Raw genomic sequence first — 20,534 nt, 5'->3', positions numbered from 1 at the left:
ATCTTAAAAAAAAACGAAAAAGAGATTAGCTGAAAAAAATTATACCAAGCAAAAAAACTGAAATAACAATGAAATAAAATACAAGCAACAACCAATAAATAAAAAAAATTGAACTTTCAACACGAGATGAAAATTAAAAAAATTATTAACAAGAAATGAATATTAAAAATCAAAAGATCTAGGGCAAGTTACTTCACGATTTTTCGATTGTTAGTATCCACAATCGTTATCCCCCAGCAGTTATCATCCGAAGACGATTGTGGATACTAACAATCGAAACGTCGTGAAGTAACTTGGCTTGGAATCTTTTGATTTTTAATTTTCATTTCTTGTTAATAATTTTTTTTATTTTCATCTCGTGTTAATAATTCAATTTTTTTTATTTATTGGTTATTGCTTGTATTTTATTTTATTGTAATTTCAGTTTTTTTGCTTGATATAATTTTTTTTTAGCTAATATCTTTTTAATTTTTTTTACAGATTTTTTCAGGAATTTCAAATCAATTTATATCATATCAGATAATGGATTCCGAACTAATGTAATAATATAGTATTGCTGCTCAAATTGCTATAGACCGTATAACGAATAGTGAAATAGAATATTTTAGTACAAAAAATGAAATACCAAGCAACACGTTGAATGTGTCCTTGAATAGTTGAAAATCAACTTCGAAACATCGCTTTTCATAATTGAATCACAGTATTCGGAAAATTTATGGAATTTATGATAATATATTTTGTCGTGAAAAATAATTTCGAGTGTAGATAAAGAAATATTTTTGGTTATTGTGAGATTGTAATGACATCTATTTTATCAATATACTTGATATTAATTAACCGAATATGTTTTTTTCAATTTCGTTCTTCAAGTACTGATATGATCAGCTTTTTGTTTCACTTCATATCAGTCCGAATATATAGCTTACGTACAGGGTGGGATTTAGATTATCTTCTGTCTTTTTATTACAATATGAATCAGATTTCCTAAATTTTTTCAGTTGAAGATACTGAATAATAAATCATAATTCAAAATAAAATAGGAGCATTCACTTTACAACAAATCATTCAACAATATACCCGACTATTATGATTATTACTCAATTCTCTTGAGAAGAACGTTTGTGATTTCTGACATTTTGTCCCGTGAGACTGTTTTTCAGGAAAAGGTTTTTGGCTCCCTTCTTCTTCATGTTTGCACGAAGGATATAAAAAACTTCTGAAGAAAGGAAGAAAGTTATCAACTTCAAAATGAACTCTCCGCAAAGATGTGTAGATAATACATAATAGTTCCTTTCAGATACAAATTGAAAGAAAGATCCCACTCAAAACAACTACTTTCAATCATATGAAAACTGAAGTACATGAAAGTCCCTCTTTCCCATCCGCTTTTTACTCACAAGTATTCATTACGTTGAAGCAGATATCATTCACAGGATCAACACAGAACGAATACCAGGCTTGTCTCAATAGTTTGAGACCGAAAAGACTATTTTTAACTGTTGAACCAATGATAGGTCGGCTGGTCCACTTGAAATGAAAAAGTTGGGTTACATTTTCTGAAAAACTCTAAAATATATGCGCCGTTACTAAATACCGCATATGAAGAACGCCACTCTGTCTACAAAAGAACAAAACCTAAGCTAATCCTTTGTATTGCCAAGATGAAGAAAACTACGTTTGTGACAACAGAAATAGATTTTTGACTACTAGGAAGGACGAACTCGTATTGTCTACTGTCGATAAGTCGACATCAATAATCAAGGAAAAAATAAACAAATTATCAAGAGTAAGTTAGGGGATTTGATTTTCTTGAAGTGGCTACAAATTGTATTCTTCAGCCTCAAAGAGTTTTATAAATAACAATTGAGTGTAAAAGTAATTCCTGTAATCGAAAATCGATGAATATTATATTATGAGACTGCTTGGGTCCGGTCCTGAAATACTTCGTCTATAAATAAAAAAAAAAATGTTGTCACTAGTATCAGATATTCGTGAAAGCTTTTCATCATGATGTCTATCAAACGCTTCCAGATTTTGTTCGTGGTTTGCATGATCAAATTGATAGCTGGAAATGAAGTAGATTCGGTAAGCTGAATTCAGTGAAAATCTATTAATGATTTTGTATAACCATAGAATATATAGTTTATTTTTTTTAATGATAGTTGACTTTTTGTTGATATTTTCGGCCTTTCCGTTGATAAGTCTTATCTGAGGAGAACTCCGACAAAATTTTGAGGTATTGTAGTTGGAGTACTGGTTGCTCAATTGGTGTTGCTCATAAAAGTTTGGGCCCGATAAAAAGAACATTTGTTCAAAGGCACAATGTTAAAATATTTGAATAGGGTACGTTATTGACTGAAGTCGTATTTGTCAAGAACAGCCGGCCTACTTGACGCGGGATTCATCATAATTACGTCGCGTATTTCTTTGAAATTCAGAATACCCTTTTCATTGTAATTGAAAATTTCTTATTGCACAAATAGTTTTCTATTATGATCCTAAGACTTCTAGATATCATGTATAAATTGTTATTTGTTACGGATGATTTTTAACTGAATAATTGTTGCGTTATTTTCGTGAGGTTATGTGAATTAGTGATTAGTGGCAATATATTTCGGACTTTTGTAACTGTTCAATATATCGATGAGTTTGATTTGATTAACTCATTCTTCTGTATTATCTCAGTGGAGTAAGGGTCTAGTTTATTGTCATAATCATGGAAAAAGTTTGCTGCAGCAGTATTTTGCGCTTTTTCGGAGGCTTTCGATTGTGTGGATTACGAAATACTGTTGCGGAAGCTTCCCTACTACGGCTTCAGAGGAGTGATACTGAGCTGGTTCAGATCATATTTGTCAGGTCGTAGTCAGCTGGTGGAAACAACCCATCACTCAGAAATTGGGAAAATACGTAATGGTGTGCCTCAAGGTTCAATACTAGGGCCAACATTGTTTCTCAACGATTTGACAAGTATAAAAATTCACACTATTTGCAGACGTTACTACCATTTTTTGGTAAATGATTTAACAAAAACCATATCCATCGATATGATGAAAGTGAAGAGTTGGTGTGATTCAAATCGCTTGTCTCTAAATATTACGAAAACTAACATAGTAACTTTCAGATGTGAATTTGACAATATAACCTTTGGGAATGACATCATTGGGAACAAAAGTAGCTTAACATTTTTAGGAGTACTAATCATTAGAAAATTTGAAGATCATATTTATGTCTGGTTGTTATGCAGTCAGAGTAGTCGCAAATGAACTTGGTTTAACAGCAGCTAAGACTGCTTATTTTTCTCTGATAGAATCTCACCTGAGATATGGAATTCCACTTTGGGGCGTATGTAGTGGTTATCTACTACAAAATATTTTAATTTTGCAAAAACTAGCCTATATTTTACAGGACTATATTTGGACAAAAATTGATATTTGGGGACTTTTCAATACGGAAAATTCAAATTTGGTTTCAGTTCAGCACTCAATTGTAGGGGGTGCCACCTACAGGTCTTGGTGTCTTTAGGGGAGACACAACTTCGTTGTGCATGTATAAATCACATTTTCTAGAAGAAAAATTGATTATTTTATTATTTTTATGTGAAAAAGGTATGATTGTGAGAAGTCGCTACAAGCAGTCGTTTTCGAGATATTTCGATTTAAATCAATCGATTCAAGCGTTTGTCAAAAAGTAAAATGAATTTGATTGTTTTCTATTCAACCTAGAAATATAAACAACGAAGGTCTGGTGACCTAGAGGGCCATTGTTGAGGCCCTCCCCGGCATTTTGTAGCCTAAGCGGCACATCTTCCAGTAAAACTCTTCTTCATATCTCTCTCAGTTTGATTTTCTCGGAATAAAGAATGATCCTATGAAATTATCTCTAAGAATTTCTGTCTACACGTTGAGAGAGAACTGTTCTTGGAAATGTGATATCTGTATCGCATGAGGGTTTTCTTCTGACCACAGATGATTGTTGTGAAAATTGCATAAAGCGTTTCATGAGAAATTTGCTTCGACGATAAACAAGACTCGATAAGTTTGTTGGGGGTTAAATGAACACCAATATTTCTTGGCACAATCATGTCGCTGGAATAGCGAATATTGTTTCTCAAAAGCTTGGAACACTGCTCCGAACCAGAAAACTCTACACACTACAGCAACTTTTAATACTTTATAAAGCTCAGATCAGACCCTTCCTTGAAGTATTATTCTCATGTATGGAGCTCCGTCTCTAGGCACATACTGAAGCTGCTGGATTCCATCCAGAAAAGAACCTTCCGCCTGATTGGTGACGCGAACTTCACTTGCAACCTTTATAGTCTGGAACATCATATAAAGGTTGGAGATCTTCAACAGAAAACGTGTAACCTCGGGCTAGTACTAGAGTGCCACCAAGATTTAGCCAAAACCTCAGTAGATAATAATATTATCCTGAGGTGGAATAAAGGGTATGACAGGAGTGAAGGTAATCGCACTGCCGACTCTTCAGCCAAGGAAGCGGCTGGACTAAGAATTTTAACACCCAGTGGCTCCTACGGCCTGATGACTTCGACAACTGCGGAACTAGCTAAACGTCACACCTATGATCAATTCCTAAAGAGATGGGGTGGAATCAAAGGATGCAATCTTGCCAGGATCACCCTGGGCGAACTTGGGAAGCTGGCGCCGAATAAATATCTGGCGTTGACCAGGAAAAACCTACGCTACCTACCTAGTAGGATTTCTGACTGGTCACTGTCAACTAAAGACACACCCCCATAATATGGGGCTAGTGGAAACACCTCTATGCAGCATGTGTGAACAGGAAGATGAAACTGTTAGGAATGTCCTGTGCGAGTTCCCGGAGTTATCGTCAATAAGAGAGTGTGTGTTCGGCGAGTCTTGGCCTACACCTGCCGATATAAAGGAGATGTCCTAGTATGAACGATGACCTAGGAGGACAACCCCTCGGGGGGGGGGGTCACATGTGGCCTAAGTGCTGTGGGCCTACACTCACCCTCCCTACTCAACAGATACAGATGGTATAGTTCATACAAAGTAATAGAGTTTGTTAAAAAGTAGCGACCACAGAAACTGAACGGTTGATGTGAGAATATGGGAGGTTAAGAATCTCACTTTTTCTAGTGAAACGTTAAGTTTAAAAATGTGCAATGTCCAGATAAAGAATGCGAAAATAGAATATTTCTCACAACGTACAGTAATGTATATGAAATACAAACTCAGTGATACATTTACTTCTGATTTTTATTACGAAAGATTCATAAATTCGCGATACGTGTTCTGCTCACGCTGGTATGATAAAATTATTTCTAAATTATAACATTTTATTCTAGAAGCATTAGCTATTACCTATGATACACTCAGATTACATATTTCTGAAGGAGGTCTTAAAATAATTATCTGACAATAGAAGATTAAACAATGGCGAGTTGTTCAAATCAATGAGATCGATCATTAGATATCGTTAATATTTGAATTTATCACTTGTTATGTATTTCAGAAAATCAAGTTTCAAATATTTCTTCTGGAACTCAAGTCTTTCAAGTGTTTGTCCAGTTTAAGAGAGCTAAATATTTGATCTTCTACAGGTAGCCAAACACATCGTATCTTCAACGAATGACAACCACCAAGGAACAAATGACGAATTGAAAGTTTTGAAAGACGAACTCCAAAGAATTTTGGAAGGTCAGAACAGAATTGAACAGGAATTGGAAATACTTGAATCAAATAAGCTAGATTTGAACGTTCTTGATGACGGCAACTCAACGTCCTCACCTGAACCTTCAGATACACTCGGGTAAGACCTGACATTTCAGTTATTGCATTCATCAAAAACATGGCGTTATTTACTGAATAATTGGGGAAGTTACCAAAAAGAATCCAAACAACGCATTTTTTTCCTTCCAAAAACACTATTTCATATTCGTAAAAAATCTCTTTGAGTATGTAAAATGTATATCAAGCAAAATATATGCAGTTTCAAAACATATAGAAAGGTGAAACATCCAGACCAAAGTATTTTTTTTTTGAATAACTCACTAATATACAGTGTGTAAAAGCCAAATGGAATCAATTCATTATTTCGGTTACATATTCAAAAAAATCCCGAAACAAGTCAAATGTAAATTATGATTTGACATTCTTCAACGTAAAAATGCCACCCCTACCTCCAACCCCCTGCGAATGACAGGTACAACCCCCAATTTTTCAAAAGGTTAGTATAGGTTTGTGATATAAAGTTTGGAAGGTCTCTTCATTCTCTATTCAAAAATGTTATTGCTTTCAAGTTTATTGCAACAATTAAGATGAAATAAATTAAAATCATGTGTTTACCGAAATTCGATAATATACACTCAAAAACTAAAATGTAATGCAAAACGTAATGAAATGTAGAATACGAAAAAGAACTATGGATGTAAACGAATTAGATGTTCAAAATGTTCACCGCGAACGTCTTGGCAAAATCCTAATCTCAAATAAAACTGTCTTCTAACATTATTTAACATATCAGGCGTGACCGACCTAATCACAAGCGTTATTCGTTCTTTCAAATCATTCAAATCTGAAAGTTCAGTTTTGTACACATTGCTCTATACATATCCTCACAAAAAGATATCTAATGATGAAAGATCAGGTGATCGCGCTGGTCATTCAATCGATCCTCGCCTCCCTATCCACCGATTGGGAACTGTTGTATCGACGTATTGCCGGACATTAACTTCGTTATGTGGTGGTGCTCCATCCTGCTGCAACCATATCGTATTCACGGGAACTTGAGGGTTTCCTGGATCAGGATATAAATTTGCTAAAATAGTACCAAATAATTATCACCACTCAAGTTGCCCTCAATGAAAAAGGGACCAATGATATGGTTTCCTACACTCCCTGCTCAAACATCAACCTTTTGAGGGTATTGCGTATGTTCTCCCCTTATCCAGTGAGGATTTTTTGTTGACCAGTAGCGGCAATTTTGCTGATTAGCATGACCGTTAAGAGACAAAGTACACTCATCAGAAAACGAAACGTATTCTAATTGGCAATATTGTTATCCAATATGTCCATCATTTGCTCACAAAAATTAGTTCTTCTATCAAAATCGTCTTCCATGAGCTCCTGAGTAAGTGTCATTTTATAAGGATTCATTTTATTCCCTTTTAATATTTTTACTATTGATGTATGGCTAACATTGAATGTAGTGGATGCCTGTCTACTCGATGTATGTGGGTTTTCCTCAAACTCAAGCATTACATCTAATTTGAGTTCATCACTCATTGCATTGGCAGCTGCTTTTTTATCTGCCACACATGACCAAGCTCGCGAAACTGCTTCTCTATTTTGCTCATTGTTCCTTGAGATATGGGCGGTAAATTACGAAATTTCTCATGAAATAGGCGAGCTACTTCCGGGTTTTATCTCCGTAACCAATCATTTGTAAAACTGTTATTTTATGCATTTCCGTTAATCTAACTATTTGTCAGACTTGAAGTTAACGAACTTTAAACTTAAATTAAAATACTGACAACTACTGTTGTAACATACAAAACAAGTTGACAAGGCGTTTTAAACTAACGTTGCCAGGGAAATTATTTATAGTTTTTAAAGGATACCATCTAAAAAGAACATTGCTATGGTTTTTGCTTACTTTTTTATTATCAATACCTCAACATGAAATAAGTTTTAAGTATATCGCCATAAGTTTTGAGTGTATATTATTGAATTTCAGTAACCACATGATTTTAATTTATTTTATCTTAGATGTTGCAATAAACTTGAAAGCGATAACATTTCTGAATGAAGAATGAAACTACCAAACAAGCCTATACTTCCCATCTGAAAAATTGAGGATTGTACCTGTCATCCGACGGGGGTTGAAGATAGGGGTAGCATTTTTCCGTTGAAGTATGTCAAATTATAATTTAAATTTGATGTGTTTCGGGATTTTGTCAAAATATGTACCGTAACCGAAATAATGAATTTTCCATTTGACTTTTACACACTGTATGAGTATTCATCCTCTGTAAAAGCTATTTTCGGTTTTTTTTAGCCGTGATTTGCAGGATTTTATGTCTGATGTTTCGTCTACTACTGCGGTGGACAATATCAAAATGATGTGTTAACGGTCGCAGTGCTCGAGTTGGTGTTCCCGTTGTTCCAAACGCATTAACTAAGATGCTTGTATTTGACTCTGGTTTATAATACTTCATCACCGCATTTCGCATTTTTGTAACGCAAAAGGGTAACGAACAGAATATTTCCTGAGCTTTCAGGTCGTTTTATTACCTGCAGTGGCGTGGGTTTGGTTATTTATTCAAAAATAATTTACATTAGTTCGGACTTTCATTGTCTAATATGATATAAATTGTATGCACATCAGTTCCCTCACACCCCCATACCACTGATAGGAATGATATTTGAACTGGCTAAGCCAATAACCATTGAAGGTTATCCGAATATACATCCAGTGGGGTCCAATGACCAATGATATAAACTGATTTGAAATCCCTGAAAGAATCTATAAAAAAATTAAAAAGATTAGCGGAACAGTAACAATTATATTAAGAAAAAAAACTGAAATCACAAGTAAATAAAATACAGGCAACAATCAAAAAATTGAACTATCAACACGAGATGGAAATTATAAATTATCAACAAAAAATGAAAATTAAAAATCAAAACTTTCCAAGCCAAGTTACTTCACGACGTTTCAACTGTTAGTATCCACAATCGTCTTCGGGTGACAGGGATTTCAAACCAATTTATATCATATTAGACAATGGAAGTCCGAACCAATGAAATGCCCCACGAAACATGTTTCATTAATTACATAAAGTTATTTTTGTTATAACATGAAAAATTCACATAATAATAAGTAGGTTTCAATTAAAAGGGATATACGAGGTATGTTAAAAAAATTGCCATTACTCGCTCGAATTATTTACGACGCTCATCTCGTCGTCAGCAAGGGTTTATTGCGGCTCACACCAATTCATACTCAACCAAATAAACCCAGCTTCTCAACGAAGCCGATTACACAAACTACACCTAAACGATTTAATCTCCATACACTTTATTGGAAAAATATATCACAACATGTTTCGCTAAACATGTGATATATTTTTTCAATAAAGTTTGTGGAAATCAAATCGTTTAGGTGTAGTTTGTGAAATTACTATGGATCTTCATCAAGTAACGCCCGAATCAATCAGAAAAAAAAAATAAAAAAATTAAAAAAAAATAATAATAATAAAGAAGCCGATTAGTTTGTATGATAAGTGGTTTTTCAGGCCGTATGGTAAGAGTACGGCTCTGCCGAACTCTAAAAACCTGATTCGGTCCCTAGCGGGGCCGGCACAAAGTATGTGCTCTGCTCTTTCATCATTTTTCAAACAGAGGCAGTCTTCCTGTCTCGGAATGTCGGACTGTCTTCCGACAGTCCGAGTCTCTGCATATGATGATTCAAATTTCAGTGACATGTGAAAAGGCCTGTTAAACATCTTAGTTCATCCCTACAACAACTGTTTGGTATCAAGCTTCGAAGGGTGAATAAACGCCTTGGTGTGAGCCAATCCTGGAAGATTCTGCCAGAAGTCCATGAATCTTTTTGCCATCCAGGTTTTCAATCTTTGTTTGGCAAAGCCTAAAGCAATGCCAATGCTCCGATGAAGCTGCTTGCAGCACCCTTCTTTGCAAGGGAGTCAGCAGCCTCATTGCCTCAGGAATCCAGACCAGAGACAATCTGGTAAGTCTTCCTATAGAGGAGAGTCGTTTTTGGCAATTTGCTACCAAGCTTCCAATGCCGCTTGACTGTCCGAGAATATTTTTATTGACTTGTGTATGAGGTTGGATTCTTCCGATCTTTCCGCACACAATTCAATAGCGTCGACAAACTCCATTATCACGATAATGGCCACATTTCTCGCTCGTTTTTAATATACTATTACTTTTTTCAGTGCGGATGTTGTATTGCGTTACGTTCAGAGTTCGTAATCCAAAATTGGTGTTTATTATCAAGGTGAACCAATAAACAGCAATGATACAGACCCTCTACCCCGTGATTGTCAGGAAGCATATGACAAAAGTGAGTACCTATTACTTTACTACGATTTCAATTCGATCTCTTGATATAGCAGTAAAAAGAAGGCACTACCTTTGTCAGTCATAGACATTCATTCATTCTAGGTTCTACCCTATACATTCAACTTTGTTTTTCAAACTGCTGAACACATTATTTAATTCGAGATGGTTAATTTCTATAACGATGCAAAACACCCTGATGCTTTAACCGTTTCGCCTTTGATTTGTCGAAAACTCACGACCCGAGAAATGAGATTGACCCAATTCTGTACACATGCTGGTAGGTGGTGCAAGAATCTGAATCTGTCGCGCGTATTTTGTTTAGATCTCCAATTTATGTATCATCAATTTATGTTAATATAGACTAGTTGTTGCCCGCGGCTTCGCCCGCGTAGAATTTGGTAGTTGGTACTAATTAGTACTATGTTGCTGTATCGCTGCTGTTCCAATGTTTTGACAGAATTAGAATCAACGAACTTGCGCATTCAAAAAATTGTTCTATAGCGCCATCTAGTGGCGAGTTACAGAAAAATTGATAGCCTAAAAACCTTCTCTGTGAAAAATTACTCATACATGTCTAGTTTCATCACGATCGGTTGAGCGATGTAGAAGTTTATCACTTACCAACCAACCAACAAACATCCATTTTTTTATATTAGATTTATTCTAAAATGTAAACCACATTGAAATTGCGTGCGTCACTTGAGTTGCGTCATATGAGTTGTATTTAGCACCCCTATGAATGAAATTCTGAAATTCATTGGGTCTCATTATTAATGCTTTATCAAGAGTTCCGTTTATGTCAGAATATTTTACATGAAGAAGGGGTCCAAGTGATCACACCAAGAATATTCCATTCAAAAGCAGCGGTGATGTTGCTGCCCGGGGACAGATTCTGGGCATATATAAATAACAAAAAAGGTTCTACCTGCATTTCTACCTGCATGCATGTCCTACGAAAGACAATTTTTAGATACTCCTTTAGATATTCTCAATAGCTTTGCAGATTTTTTCTCAAAAGCATATATCACCAGCTCTCCAACCGAATGGAGCGATGACCATCCATATTCACAAGTCTTGAACATTCATTACTTCGAAGAAAATGAAGTATTGGCTGCTTTGAAACAGATAAAACCGAAAATGACAACAGGTCCCGACAGCATCCCTGCACTGATTGTCAGAGATTGTGCATATGTTTTGGGTCGTCCTTTGACAATATCAATAAATATCTGCATCAAAACTAATACCATCCCAGATATATGGAAATTATGTAAAGTTCGGCCATTTTATGGAAAGGGGACAAGTTTGATGTCGATAATTATAGACACATATCAATAATATGCAACTTTGCCAAAGTGTTTGAAATCCTCATCTATAGCATTCGAGCAATCAAATTACACCACTTCAAACATGGTTTTATGAAAGGTCGCTCGACAATCACCAACCTTTTCAATGCTACCCAATATATCTCTGAAACCATTGATAGGAGATCCCAAACTGATATCATACATACGGACTCCTAGGCGTTTGATGACAGACTTGATCATGGATTACTGCTATCGAAATTGTACAGATACGGCTTTACTCTGACCCTGATCCAACTTTTTATATCATACTTCACTGACAGTCGTCAGTATGCTATATTCAATGGCTTCAAGTCCGTGGAATATGCAGCTACCTTGGGTGTTCCACAAGGAAGCAACCTAGGCCCACTTCTCTTTAACGCCTTCATAAACGATATAGTTGAGGTATTTGACATCAACTGTAGTATATACGCGGATGACCTGAAATTATATTGTGAGATCAATGGCATCAAGGACTGTCTTCAACTCTCCCTCAATCTGAAACGTGTTGTGCAATGGTGTTTTCGCAATAATCTTCCTTTAAACGCGATTAAATGCAATGTAATGACGTACACACTAAAAAATCGTTCATTTTCATATCAATATTTAATAAACGATATTCCACTTCAACGGCCTCTCACATTCAGCGATCTAGGTGTTACCTTCGACACAAAAATTTCCTTCGTACCACACACATTGAAGCCATTCTGTCTGTTGCAAACAGAATGTATGGATTTATTGCACGAATCTCCAGATATTTCGCGAATTCATCTACATCGAAAACCTTATACTATGCTTGCTTCAGATCAAAATTATCCATAATCTGGAATCCACCTCATCAGATGTATTCACAGAAAGTTGAATCAGTTCAAAGTCTTTCAATAAATTGATGTATGATGTATGATGAAAAGAGAAATGAAAATTTCTATGTTTTTTACCACTTTTATTTGTAACTAACATTACTGCAGTTTCGTCCTATATGGACATTTTCCATAATCTTTATTGTTTAAGTTTGAAAATGTCCATATAGGACGAAACTGCAGTAACGTTAGTTACTGGTAAAAAACATAGAAATTTTCATTTCTCTTTTCATCAGTACAAAGTCGTTTCCTAACACATATCTCCTTTAGATCAGACAATATCTATCCACCAAATGGATTTCCCCAGGATGCATTGTTAGCTAGACAAGCTATAAATAGCTTGAGTTACCGTCGTGATTGTCACTCCACAATTTTTTTTAACTGATTACTAATTAAATTATTGACCCACATATCCTTCAAAAACTGAATTTCAATGTACCTGGATCAACATCTAGGGTGGTTAATCCTTTTTATCTGCCAACATCACGTACAAATATTCTGAAACGTTCACATCTGCATAACAATTGTGTCAAATTCAATTCTGCAAGTTGTCAGCTCGACATTTTTTACTGTTCCATCTTTGAGATTGGGTCTTTTTACTTCAGCTTATTCTATGTGTATTGTTTTCATCCTATAACTTATTGTAATTGTATTGTATTGTGATTTGTCTTATATTCTTGTTCTGTAGTTGGGTGTAACCTGTAGAACAGTGTATAAATAAATTAATTTCTAATGATCATTTCAGAGTACAGAGAAGATGGTGTTTACCAAATCCAACTCGATGAATTCCCTAAAATGATGGTTGTTTGTGACATGACCTCATACGGCGGCGGATGGACTGTCGTACAAAAACGATTTGATGGATCTCAGGATTTCTTCCGGGAATGGAGAGAATATAAATTAGGTTTTGGCGACCTTGGCAGAGAATTCTGGCTAGGACTGGAATACATGCATGCTCTGACAAGTAAGTAATTCAGAGATTACATTCGTTTCAAAGAGAAATTAATTTCAAAAATAGGAAATATGAGCAAATTAAGGATTTATGCATTTATCGAAAAGAACAAAGACTTCCTTGACATAGGCCTGTTCCCAGCGAGGATCGATCAGAAGGACAATAATTATTTTTCCAGGCGTTACTCATGCATAAATGTTATTATTTCTTTTACCCAAGGCGCTGGTCAGGCCCGATACATTCAGGAGGGCGCGTCAGCATTATCAACTAACGACCACTCCCCACGCCGTGGGATAAGTGATCATTGGGAAATCATACCCGAAACTTCACGCCCCTGCGGTCAGCAACTACTGAGGAAATCAACAAAAGTAATATCAATGGCAACACAATCAACGAATGAAGTGTTCAAAATGACCTCCATCTAGTTCCATACAATAATACAGTCTTCCTTCGAAAGAGTTCCTTACATTATTGAAAATGTCTGGAGTCAGAAAACGGCATCCACGAACAACTCTCTGTCGCAGGTCTTCTAGATTTGTAGAATTCATTTCATTGGTAGTGAACGTTTTGAAATGGACAACACTGTTAGTTTTTTCTGCACTGGTAGTTTTTGTTGAATCTAGTTATCGCAGTCAAAAAGTAGAGAGTTGGCCACTGTCACTACTTCACGAATTATTATTCAATCATCCTTGTTGACTGTGTTCCAACATGGTTTATTCTACTGAAGAAAGAATAGAAATTGTTGCAACCTATTATCGAAATAATGAATGTGCTAAAGCTTCTGCAAGAATTTATAATACGAATCATCCAGACCACTACGTGAACCATCAATACGTTAAATAGTTAATGGATAAGTACTTCAGGTTTTGTTCACAACAGAAAACCGTCCTGTCAGAAATGACAGAGTTGAAGTTGCAGTTTTAGGTCATATACAAATGGATAATCGACAATATATCAAACAAGTAGCTAGAGCTACTAGTGTTTTTCGAATTTTGAAAGGCTACAAATTCCATCCTTTCATAATAAGGCTAGTTCAGGAATTAACCGATGATGGTCCTGATCAGTTTTGTGAGGTGTTCAGCGAGAAACTGACCAATAATCCAAATCTATTATACAATACATGTTTTCCATGAGGAAGTTCTTTCATGTTGAATGGTGAAGTGAATAGACATAAGTGTCGTTACTGGAGCGATGTGACTCCCAATTTGTTGGTGGAAACACATTCACAAACTCCACAAAAAATGAATGTTTGGGCCGGCATATTGTTGAACCATTCTTCATTGAAGCTAATCTCCATGGAGACACATACTTAAATCTATTATAAGACTGTGTAAATCCTATGATTACACAAATTTTAGAAAATGATGACAATTGAGTAGATAATGGAATAACATTCCAGAAAGATGGTGCAACCCCACATTTTGATGTTCGGGTGAGATGGTTTTTAGACGAACGTTTTCCAAAGCGTTGGATCGGCAGAAGGGGTCCAGTGGAGTGGCCAGCTAGAGCACTTGATCTGACACCGATGGACTTCTTTCTGTGGGGACACCTGAAGTCGAAGGTCTAGTCTACTGAGCCTACAAATCTAGAAGACCTGCGACAGACTATTATTTGGAAAGGTCGATTGCTGACTCCGGACATCTTAAATAATGTACGGAACACTATCGAGAGTCGACTGTATTATTGTATGGAACTAGGTGGAGGTCATTTTGAACAATTTATAGGTTGGTTTTGTTTCCACTGATATTATTTGTTGTTGATTTCCTCATTAAAATGAACGACAGCGAATTTTCTCTTTTTTTTTAATAAAACGTTCAACATTTAATTTCTCAATAACGAATGAACCAAGTTCGAAAAACAATCACAGAGGTGATGGAGGGACAAAATACCTTTCGAATGATGTATCACTTGACCCCCATGCCATTGAAAATAATAGGGGGGTAGTTGCTGACCGCAAGGGGTGAAGTTTCGGGTATGATTTTCATACGTGTTCTTTGAAATTTTCGATTACACGTCCGTTTCTGACTTACAAGAGGATCAAATTTTCGTTAACGCCCTGTGTAGCTGATTTGCATGTCTGGCTTGTATAAGCTACTGGACGGTCACCACATTCTAGTCTATATATAGCCGAATTTTTCCATAGATAGACTAGAATGTAGTGACAATTCAGCAGCTTATATGCAGGCTAGATAGGTAGAAATTTCAACATAAGATACCGGTTGCATGTATTTACAAATTAAAACTAGAACTATTCAGGTAAAGGTTTGTGAATCGATAGACTACAATACGTTTTTGGGCCAAACTGTTTCTCAAATATCAAAATGCAATCAATCAAGGTTCACTGTGAGTGTGAAGCTACATGTGGAATATACTGTATTTCCCATCTATTTAGCTGCAATCGCTTGGAGAAAGCCATTATTTGTACGTATCATTTTGTTTTCACTTATAGAACCGGAAGGGCAGCTTCTTGTAGAGCTAGTAACCGTAGGAGGGACCAAAGCAACAGGTAATTACCAAACTTTTGGAGTTGGACCCGAAACCGGTGGTTATGAGCTGACTAACTTAGACGGTTATACTGGAAATATTGGGGACTCTTTATCTTATCATAAGGGCCACAAATTCTCTACCAAGGATTCCGATCTAGACAGCAGTTTAGAAAATTGCGCTGAAAAATACTGTGAGTAATATGTGTGATTGATGACTTGTTTATTTTGTAGTAATGCATGATCCCTTTAATGAAATGATTAAAAAAACTTTTGTCTTATTACCACTAATTAATTTTATTTATACGACCGGTTTCAGGTTTAACCACAGTATCAAGTATAAAACTAGAATGTTAAATTTGAAAACTTGGCTATATCTGGAGTTTTCAGGTAGGGCAGGTACCTATTGAAACGAACCAGGGTGCCAGCTTTAAAATTCACAGTGAAGATTATAGGGGTTGTTAAACTTATAAATTCAAGAGGGTAGACCTACATAAATCGAGTTGCTCGTTTAGGGGTAGGTATATATTTCTAGTTTTTAATTGATTTGTTAATTTTTATGGCTTCCAACAAATATACAGGCCAATACGGTAGAAATTTTGACGTAAGGCTCGGTAAACACGTCTGTTTGGACAAAAAATCTACAATGTATGAACATCTTCGAGAATCAAAACACAAGATAAGTAAAAATAACCTCAAAATCCTACACATATTTTACAAAGGGAATAAAATTAATTTGTTTGAAGCCATGGAAATTAACAAATCAATTAAAAACCAGAAATGTATACCCATTATCGAACAACTCGATTTATGTAGGTCTCCACTCTTGAATTTATAAGTTCAACAACCCCTATAATCTTCAGTGTTGAATTTTAAAGTTGGCGCCCTGGTTCGTTTAGCTACTTGTCCTTCCATCCTAGCTAAAAACTCCCGATATAACCAAGTTTTCAAATCTCACATTTTAGTTTTATACTTGATAATGGGGTCAAAAACGAAACCGGTCGTATACATAAAATTAACTAGTGGTAATGGTAAAAATTAAGATAAAACCAAGATTGTCCGATTTTTGAAAACATCCGTCGCAAGCAGTGTATGCACTGAAAGACTTTTTTCGATGCGGGTTTCACCCAAGAGATGACATTATCATGAGATGAAGTACACTTTTGATAATTCATTTTTTGTATATTATATGTTGGCAACATTCTACGGATTAAGTGTTATATTGTAACACATCTTCACGATTAAAAACTTGCGTTAAAGAAAGTTAGGCCCTGAACAATTTCCACTACAAATGATTCATCAGTGATTTATTACGCGGTTTGAGAAAAATCATAACTTGATAATGTCATTCTGTTAGGTGGAAATGAATGGAAATATTTGGCGGAGTCACAAGAAATTACAAATATTAATGAACTGCGAAAAGTAAACTGGAATATTTTTCAGATATATAATGTCATAGACAGGTATTCTATGTAAAAATGAGTTGATATTCATATATTTTGTGTCATCATATCGTTACATTTTTCTCGTGTGTTCGACAGTATTTGACAACATCGAACAAATAAACCAAACTTCATTTAACCACTACACTGTCAATACAACACAAAAACTCTTACAGAACTTCAGATTCACTATACACTGCACTATGCTAAGTGCACGGACTCCTCTACGTCGTGGCAATGCTTATATATCTCGATGGAAGTCTTTGGAGCTCGTGGAGATCGAACAGACGCAGCATTGCAGAAAGATCGAGAGAGAGGAGTGAAAGTGAGGGCTGAGATGACCTTGACCAAGTCGCAGTGGATCGAAGAAGACCAACGCCGTCCGGCGTTATTTTTTTCAAGTGATCTTGATCTCTGTCAAGACCAAGCTGGAAGCACATCATCTAAAAACTCCTCAATGTTCAATTTGCTTAGCATATCACTCATATTGTGGATACCAGACAACGTAACAGTATTCAAGTATCGCTCTCACATGTGAGAGGTAAATTATTTCCATGGTCCCGCAGCAAAAATCTTTGCATATCCTCAAGATAAATCCTAACATTTTGAAAGATCTCTGCATGAATTCGTTTGGAAAGAAACATTTCCGTGGATGAAAATTTGACGTGTGAATATACTGGAGAATGTACTCAACAAATAATAATTTAACGTTCCGTCTTATTTTTAGCAATGGCAACTTACAGAAGTCAACACATAATCGGAGGCAATAGTGTTTTAATCACGTGATAATCTACATACATACATATCATTTCAATTAACAAACTGCGTTTGAAAAGGTCATTTGAATGTGATATGAAAAAGTGTAAGCACTACTGCAGTCATCGATAATTCAAACTCCAGATTACTAAGCCTAAGGATGAAGTGGAGACTGGGAAAAAATACCAGCGTGGTCCAAACAGAACTGGCTGGTATCTCAATCGCCACAAAAGAAATAACCAGGAAAGGAATTTCTGGCAAAAACATAACAATCTGCACTGACTCTAGACAAGCCGTATTAGCCTTGAACAGACAACGTGTTACCTCAGGGTTTGTACTAGAGTGCCACCAAGATTTAGCCAAAAGGCCTCGGTAGATAATAACATTATCCTGAGGTGGGTGAAAGGCCACAACAGGAGTAAAAGTAATCGCATTGCCGACTCTTCAGCCAAGGAAGCGGCTGGACTAAGAATTTTATGACCTAGCGGCACCTTAGGGCCTGATGACTTCCACAATTGTGGAACTATCCAAATGTTACACCCATGCTCAATCCCTAAAGAGATAAGATGGAATCAAAGGATGCAATCTTGCCAGGGGCGACCCTGGGAAGCTGGTACCAAAGAAATATCTGGCGATGATCAGGAAAAATCTACGCTAAACAGTAGGATTTCTGACTGGCCACTGTCAACTAAAGAAACCCCTCCATATTATGGAGCTAGTAGACACACCTCTATGTAGGATCTGTGAACAGGAAGATGAGACTGTCAGGCATCTCCTATGCGAGTGCCTGGAGTTATCGTCAATAAGAGAGTGAGTTGGGCGAGTCTTGGTCGACACCTGCCGATATAAAAGAGATGTATCCAAGTGACCTGTCGACCTGCCTGGAAAGGACAGGATGAACGATGACATAGGAGGACAACTCCTCGGGAGGATGTACAATGGGTCACATGTGGCCTAAGTGCTGTAGGCTTACACTCACCGTCCCTACTCTACAGATACAGATAATTGATAACTTGAAAGGCACAAAAAAAGTTTTCGAAAACATCTGAAATCAGATATGGCACTTACAAAAAAATATGTAAAATTCCTTTTTAGGTTTTTTCACTATTTAAATCTTTCATCACTTTCAACTTCTCGTTTCTCACAAGTTGTTAAATCCACTTCAATTTTTATACATTTCAGATGGAGCTTGGTGGTATAATGGATGTCTCCAAAGTAATCCAAATGGAAAGTTTATCAATTTAGTAAGTCCTCCCTATCATAAAGAAGCCGGTTTGTACTGGAAGACCTTCGGAGACGGAGTAATGGCCGCATCAAGATTAATGGTGAAAAAGAAAACTTACAGAAGCAATTAAAATTCAATTCTACATTATAGTTGCATTAACATCCGCCTTGTTTATGATGTATCAAGTGTATTCTGTTGCATTTATATATTGTATAACCCTATGTATATACAATTGAATAAATAATTCAAATTTTGAATCTTCATGTATTCACTCCACTAGAACAAATTGTATGATTCGACAGATTGTAAAACAATTTTCATTTTCTCAAAAAATAATCATTCATCCATCAATTTCAACTTTGTCTTCTTCAAAGTACTCCTCCTCAGATATATGATACACTTGTGCTAGCGTTTTTTTCAATCCAATCCAGTTCTGATATGCACTCTTTGGTATGTCAAAATAAAAATATGCTTTATTGTCTGAAGATTCATATCTTATTGACAAAGCTTGGTTAAAATAATTAAAAAACAAAATTACACATAGTAGCTATTGCTACTCAGTCATGTAAAACTATACCAATGAAAACGTTGGTAAAAGTCAAGCTCATCATATTTTTCGAAGCAGTCTGTTCTTTTCCTATACACTTTTGGTCTTCTAGTATAAATAAATTCTTCATCAGATGAACTTGAGCTAGACGTTTCAAAATTATTCATGTTTTTATGATTATTATGGCTAAACGAACACAAAACTAGCAAACGTAGCGAGTAGCACAACAAATAACAATTATTAAAATTGGGGTTATGTTGTAGTTAAATGACACTTTAGCGAGTTGAAGTAGAGAAATCGACACTTTAACTTTGAAGGACGTTTTTGGTTTAAAGGACACTTTAACTTGGTTATGAAATCAAAAATATTTATTAAAGTATCATTTAAAGTTAAAGTAACCTTTATGTTTCTTTATGAAATCGGCCGTAGGCAAGTATATCACTATAAAATAACCCACACAGCACCAGTTATTCATGGAATATTCCCTCTATGTCATAAAACGGATGTATATATTCCAAATATTCATAGAATATTCTTGGAATATATACCATGCCTTTAGAATATTCTTGAATATGAATATGCTTGAATGAATATGGCAGGATTATTCCCGAAAGAATGTCTATAAATGGATTATTTATCATGAATATTCTAAGAAGATTGTCGATCAAATATACCATATAGTATATGCAATCAGGCAGATAAAAAATAAAGTCGGTAATGAAGCTGCCCATACCGCTTATGCAATGTTTCATAGTTCCTTAATTTATGGATTCATGAACTGGAGCACATCTGTTCATATCTCGAGAATATTTAAAATTTAAAAAAAAGCAATTGGAGCTTTAGCTGGAATAGG

At 35.7% G+C, this 20,534-nt stretch overlaps 1 protein-coding gene across 2 annotated transcripts; it reads left to right on the top strand.

The window, feature by feature from the left end:
- Positions 1-1,951: 1,951 nt before the first annotated feature.
- On the top strand, positions 1,952-19,391 carry LOC111516448 (ficolin-1-like). Of its 2 annotated transcripts, XM_074176347.1 has the most exons (6): positions 1,952-2,085; positions 5,588-5,796; positions 9,950-10,077; positions 13,022-13,240; positions 15,678-15,905; positions 19,092-19,391. In XM_074176347.1, the coding sequence occupies exons 4-6, from the start codon at positions 13,072-13,074 to the stop codon at positions 19,262-19,264; spliced, it is 570 nt and encodes a 189-aa protein (XP_074032448.1). In that variant the 5' UTR covers positions 1,952-2,085; positions 5,588-5,796; positions 9,950-10,077; positions 13,022-13,071; the 3' UTR covers positions 19,265-19,391. The 2 variants fall into 2 exon arrangements, with proteins under 2 accessions (XP_074032448.1, XP_074032449.1); XM_074176348.1 differs by lacking the exons at positions 1,952-2,085; positions 5,588-5,796; positions 9,950-10,077 and adding an exon at positions 12,901-12,919.
- The last annotated feature ends 1,143 nt before the right edge of the window (positions 19,392-20,534 follow it).

This window comes from Leptinotarsa decemlineata, unplaced genomic scaffold (genome assembly GCF_025532065.1).
Source record: "Leptinotarsa decemlineata unplaced genomic scaffold, Ldec_3_MD MMD2_tig00001719_RagTag_RagTag, whole genome shotgun sequence".
Classification (NCBI taxonomy): Eukaryota; Metazoa; Arthropoda; class Insecta; order Coleoptera; family Chrysomelidae; genus Leptinotarsa; species Leptinotarsa decemlineata.
The sequence above is the reverse complement of the archived record's forward strand: the minus strand, read 5'-3'. Positions and strand labels throughout refer to the sequence as shown.

Bases quoted from the DNA above. Each gene is read 5' to 3' on its own strand.
- LOC111516448 (XM_074176347.1), top strand. From the start codon at position 13,072: ATGATGGTTGTTTGTGACATGACCTCATACGGCGGCGGATGGACTGTC. The intron at 13,241-15,677 runs GTAAGTAATTCA...TTTCACTTATAG, and splicing joins ATACATGCATGCTCTGACAA to AACCGGAAGGGCAGCTTCTT. The intron at 15,906-19,091 runs GTGAGTAATATG...TATACATTTCAG, and splicing joins AAATTGCGCTGAAAAATACT to ATGGAGCTTGGTGGTATAAT.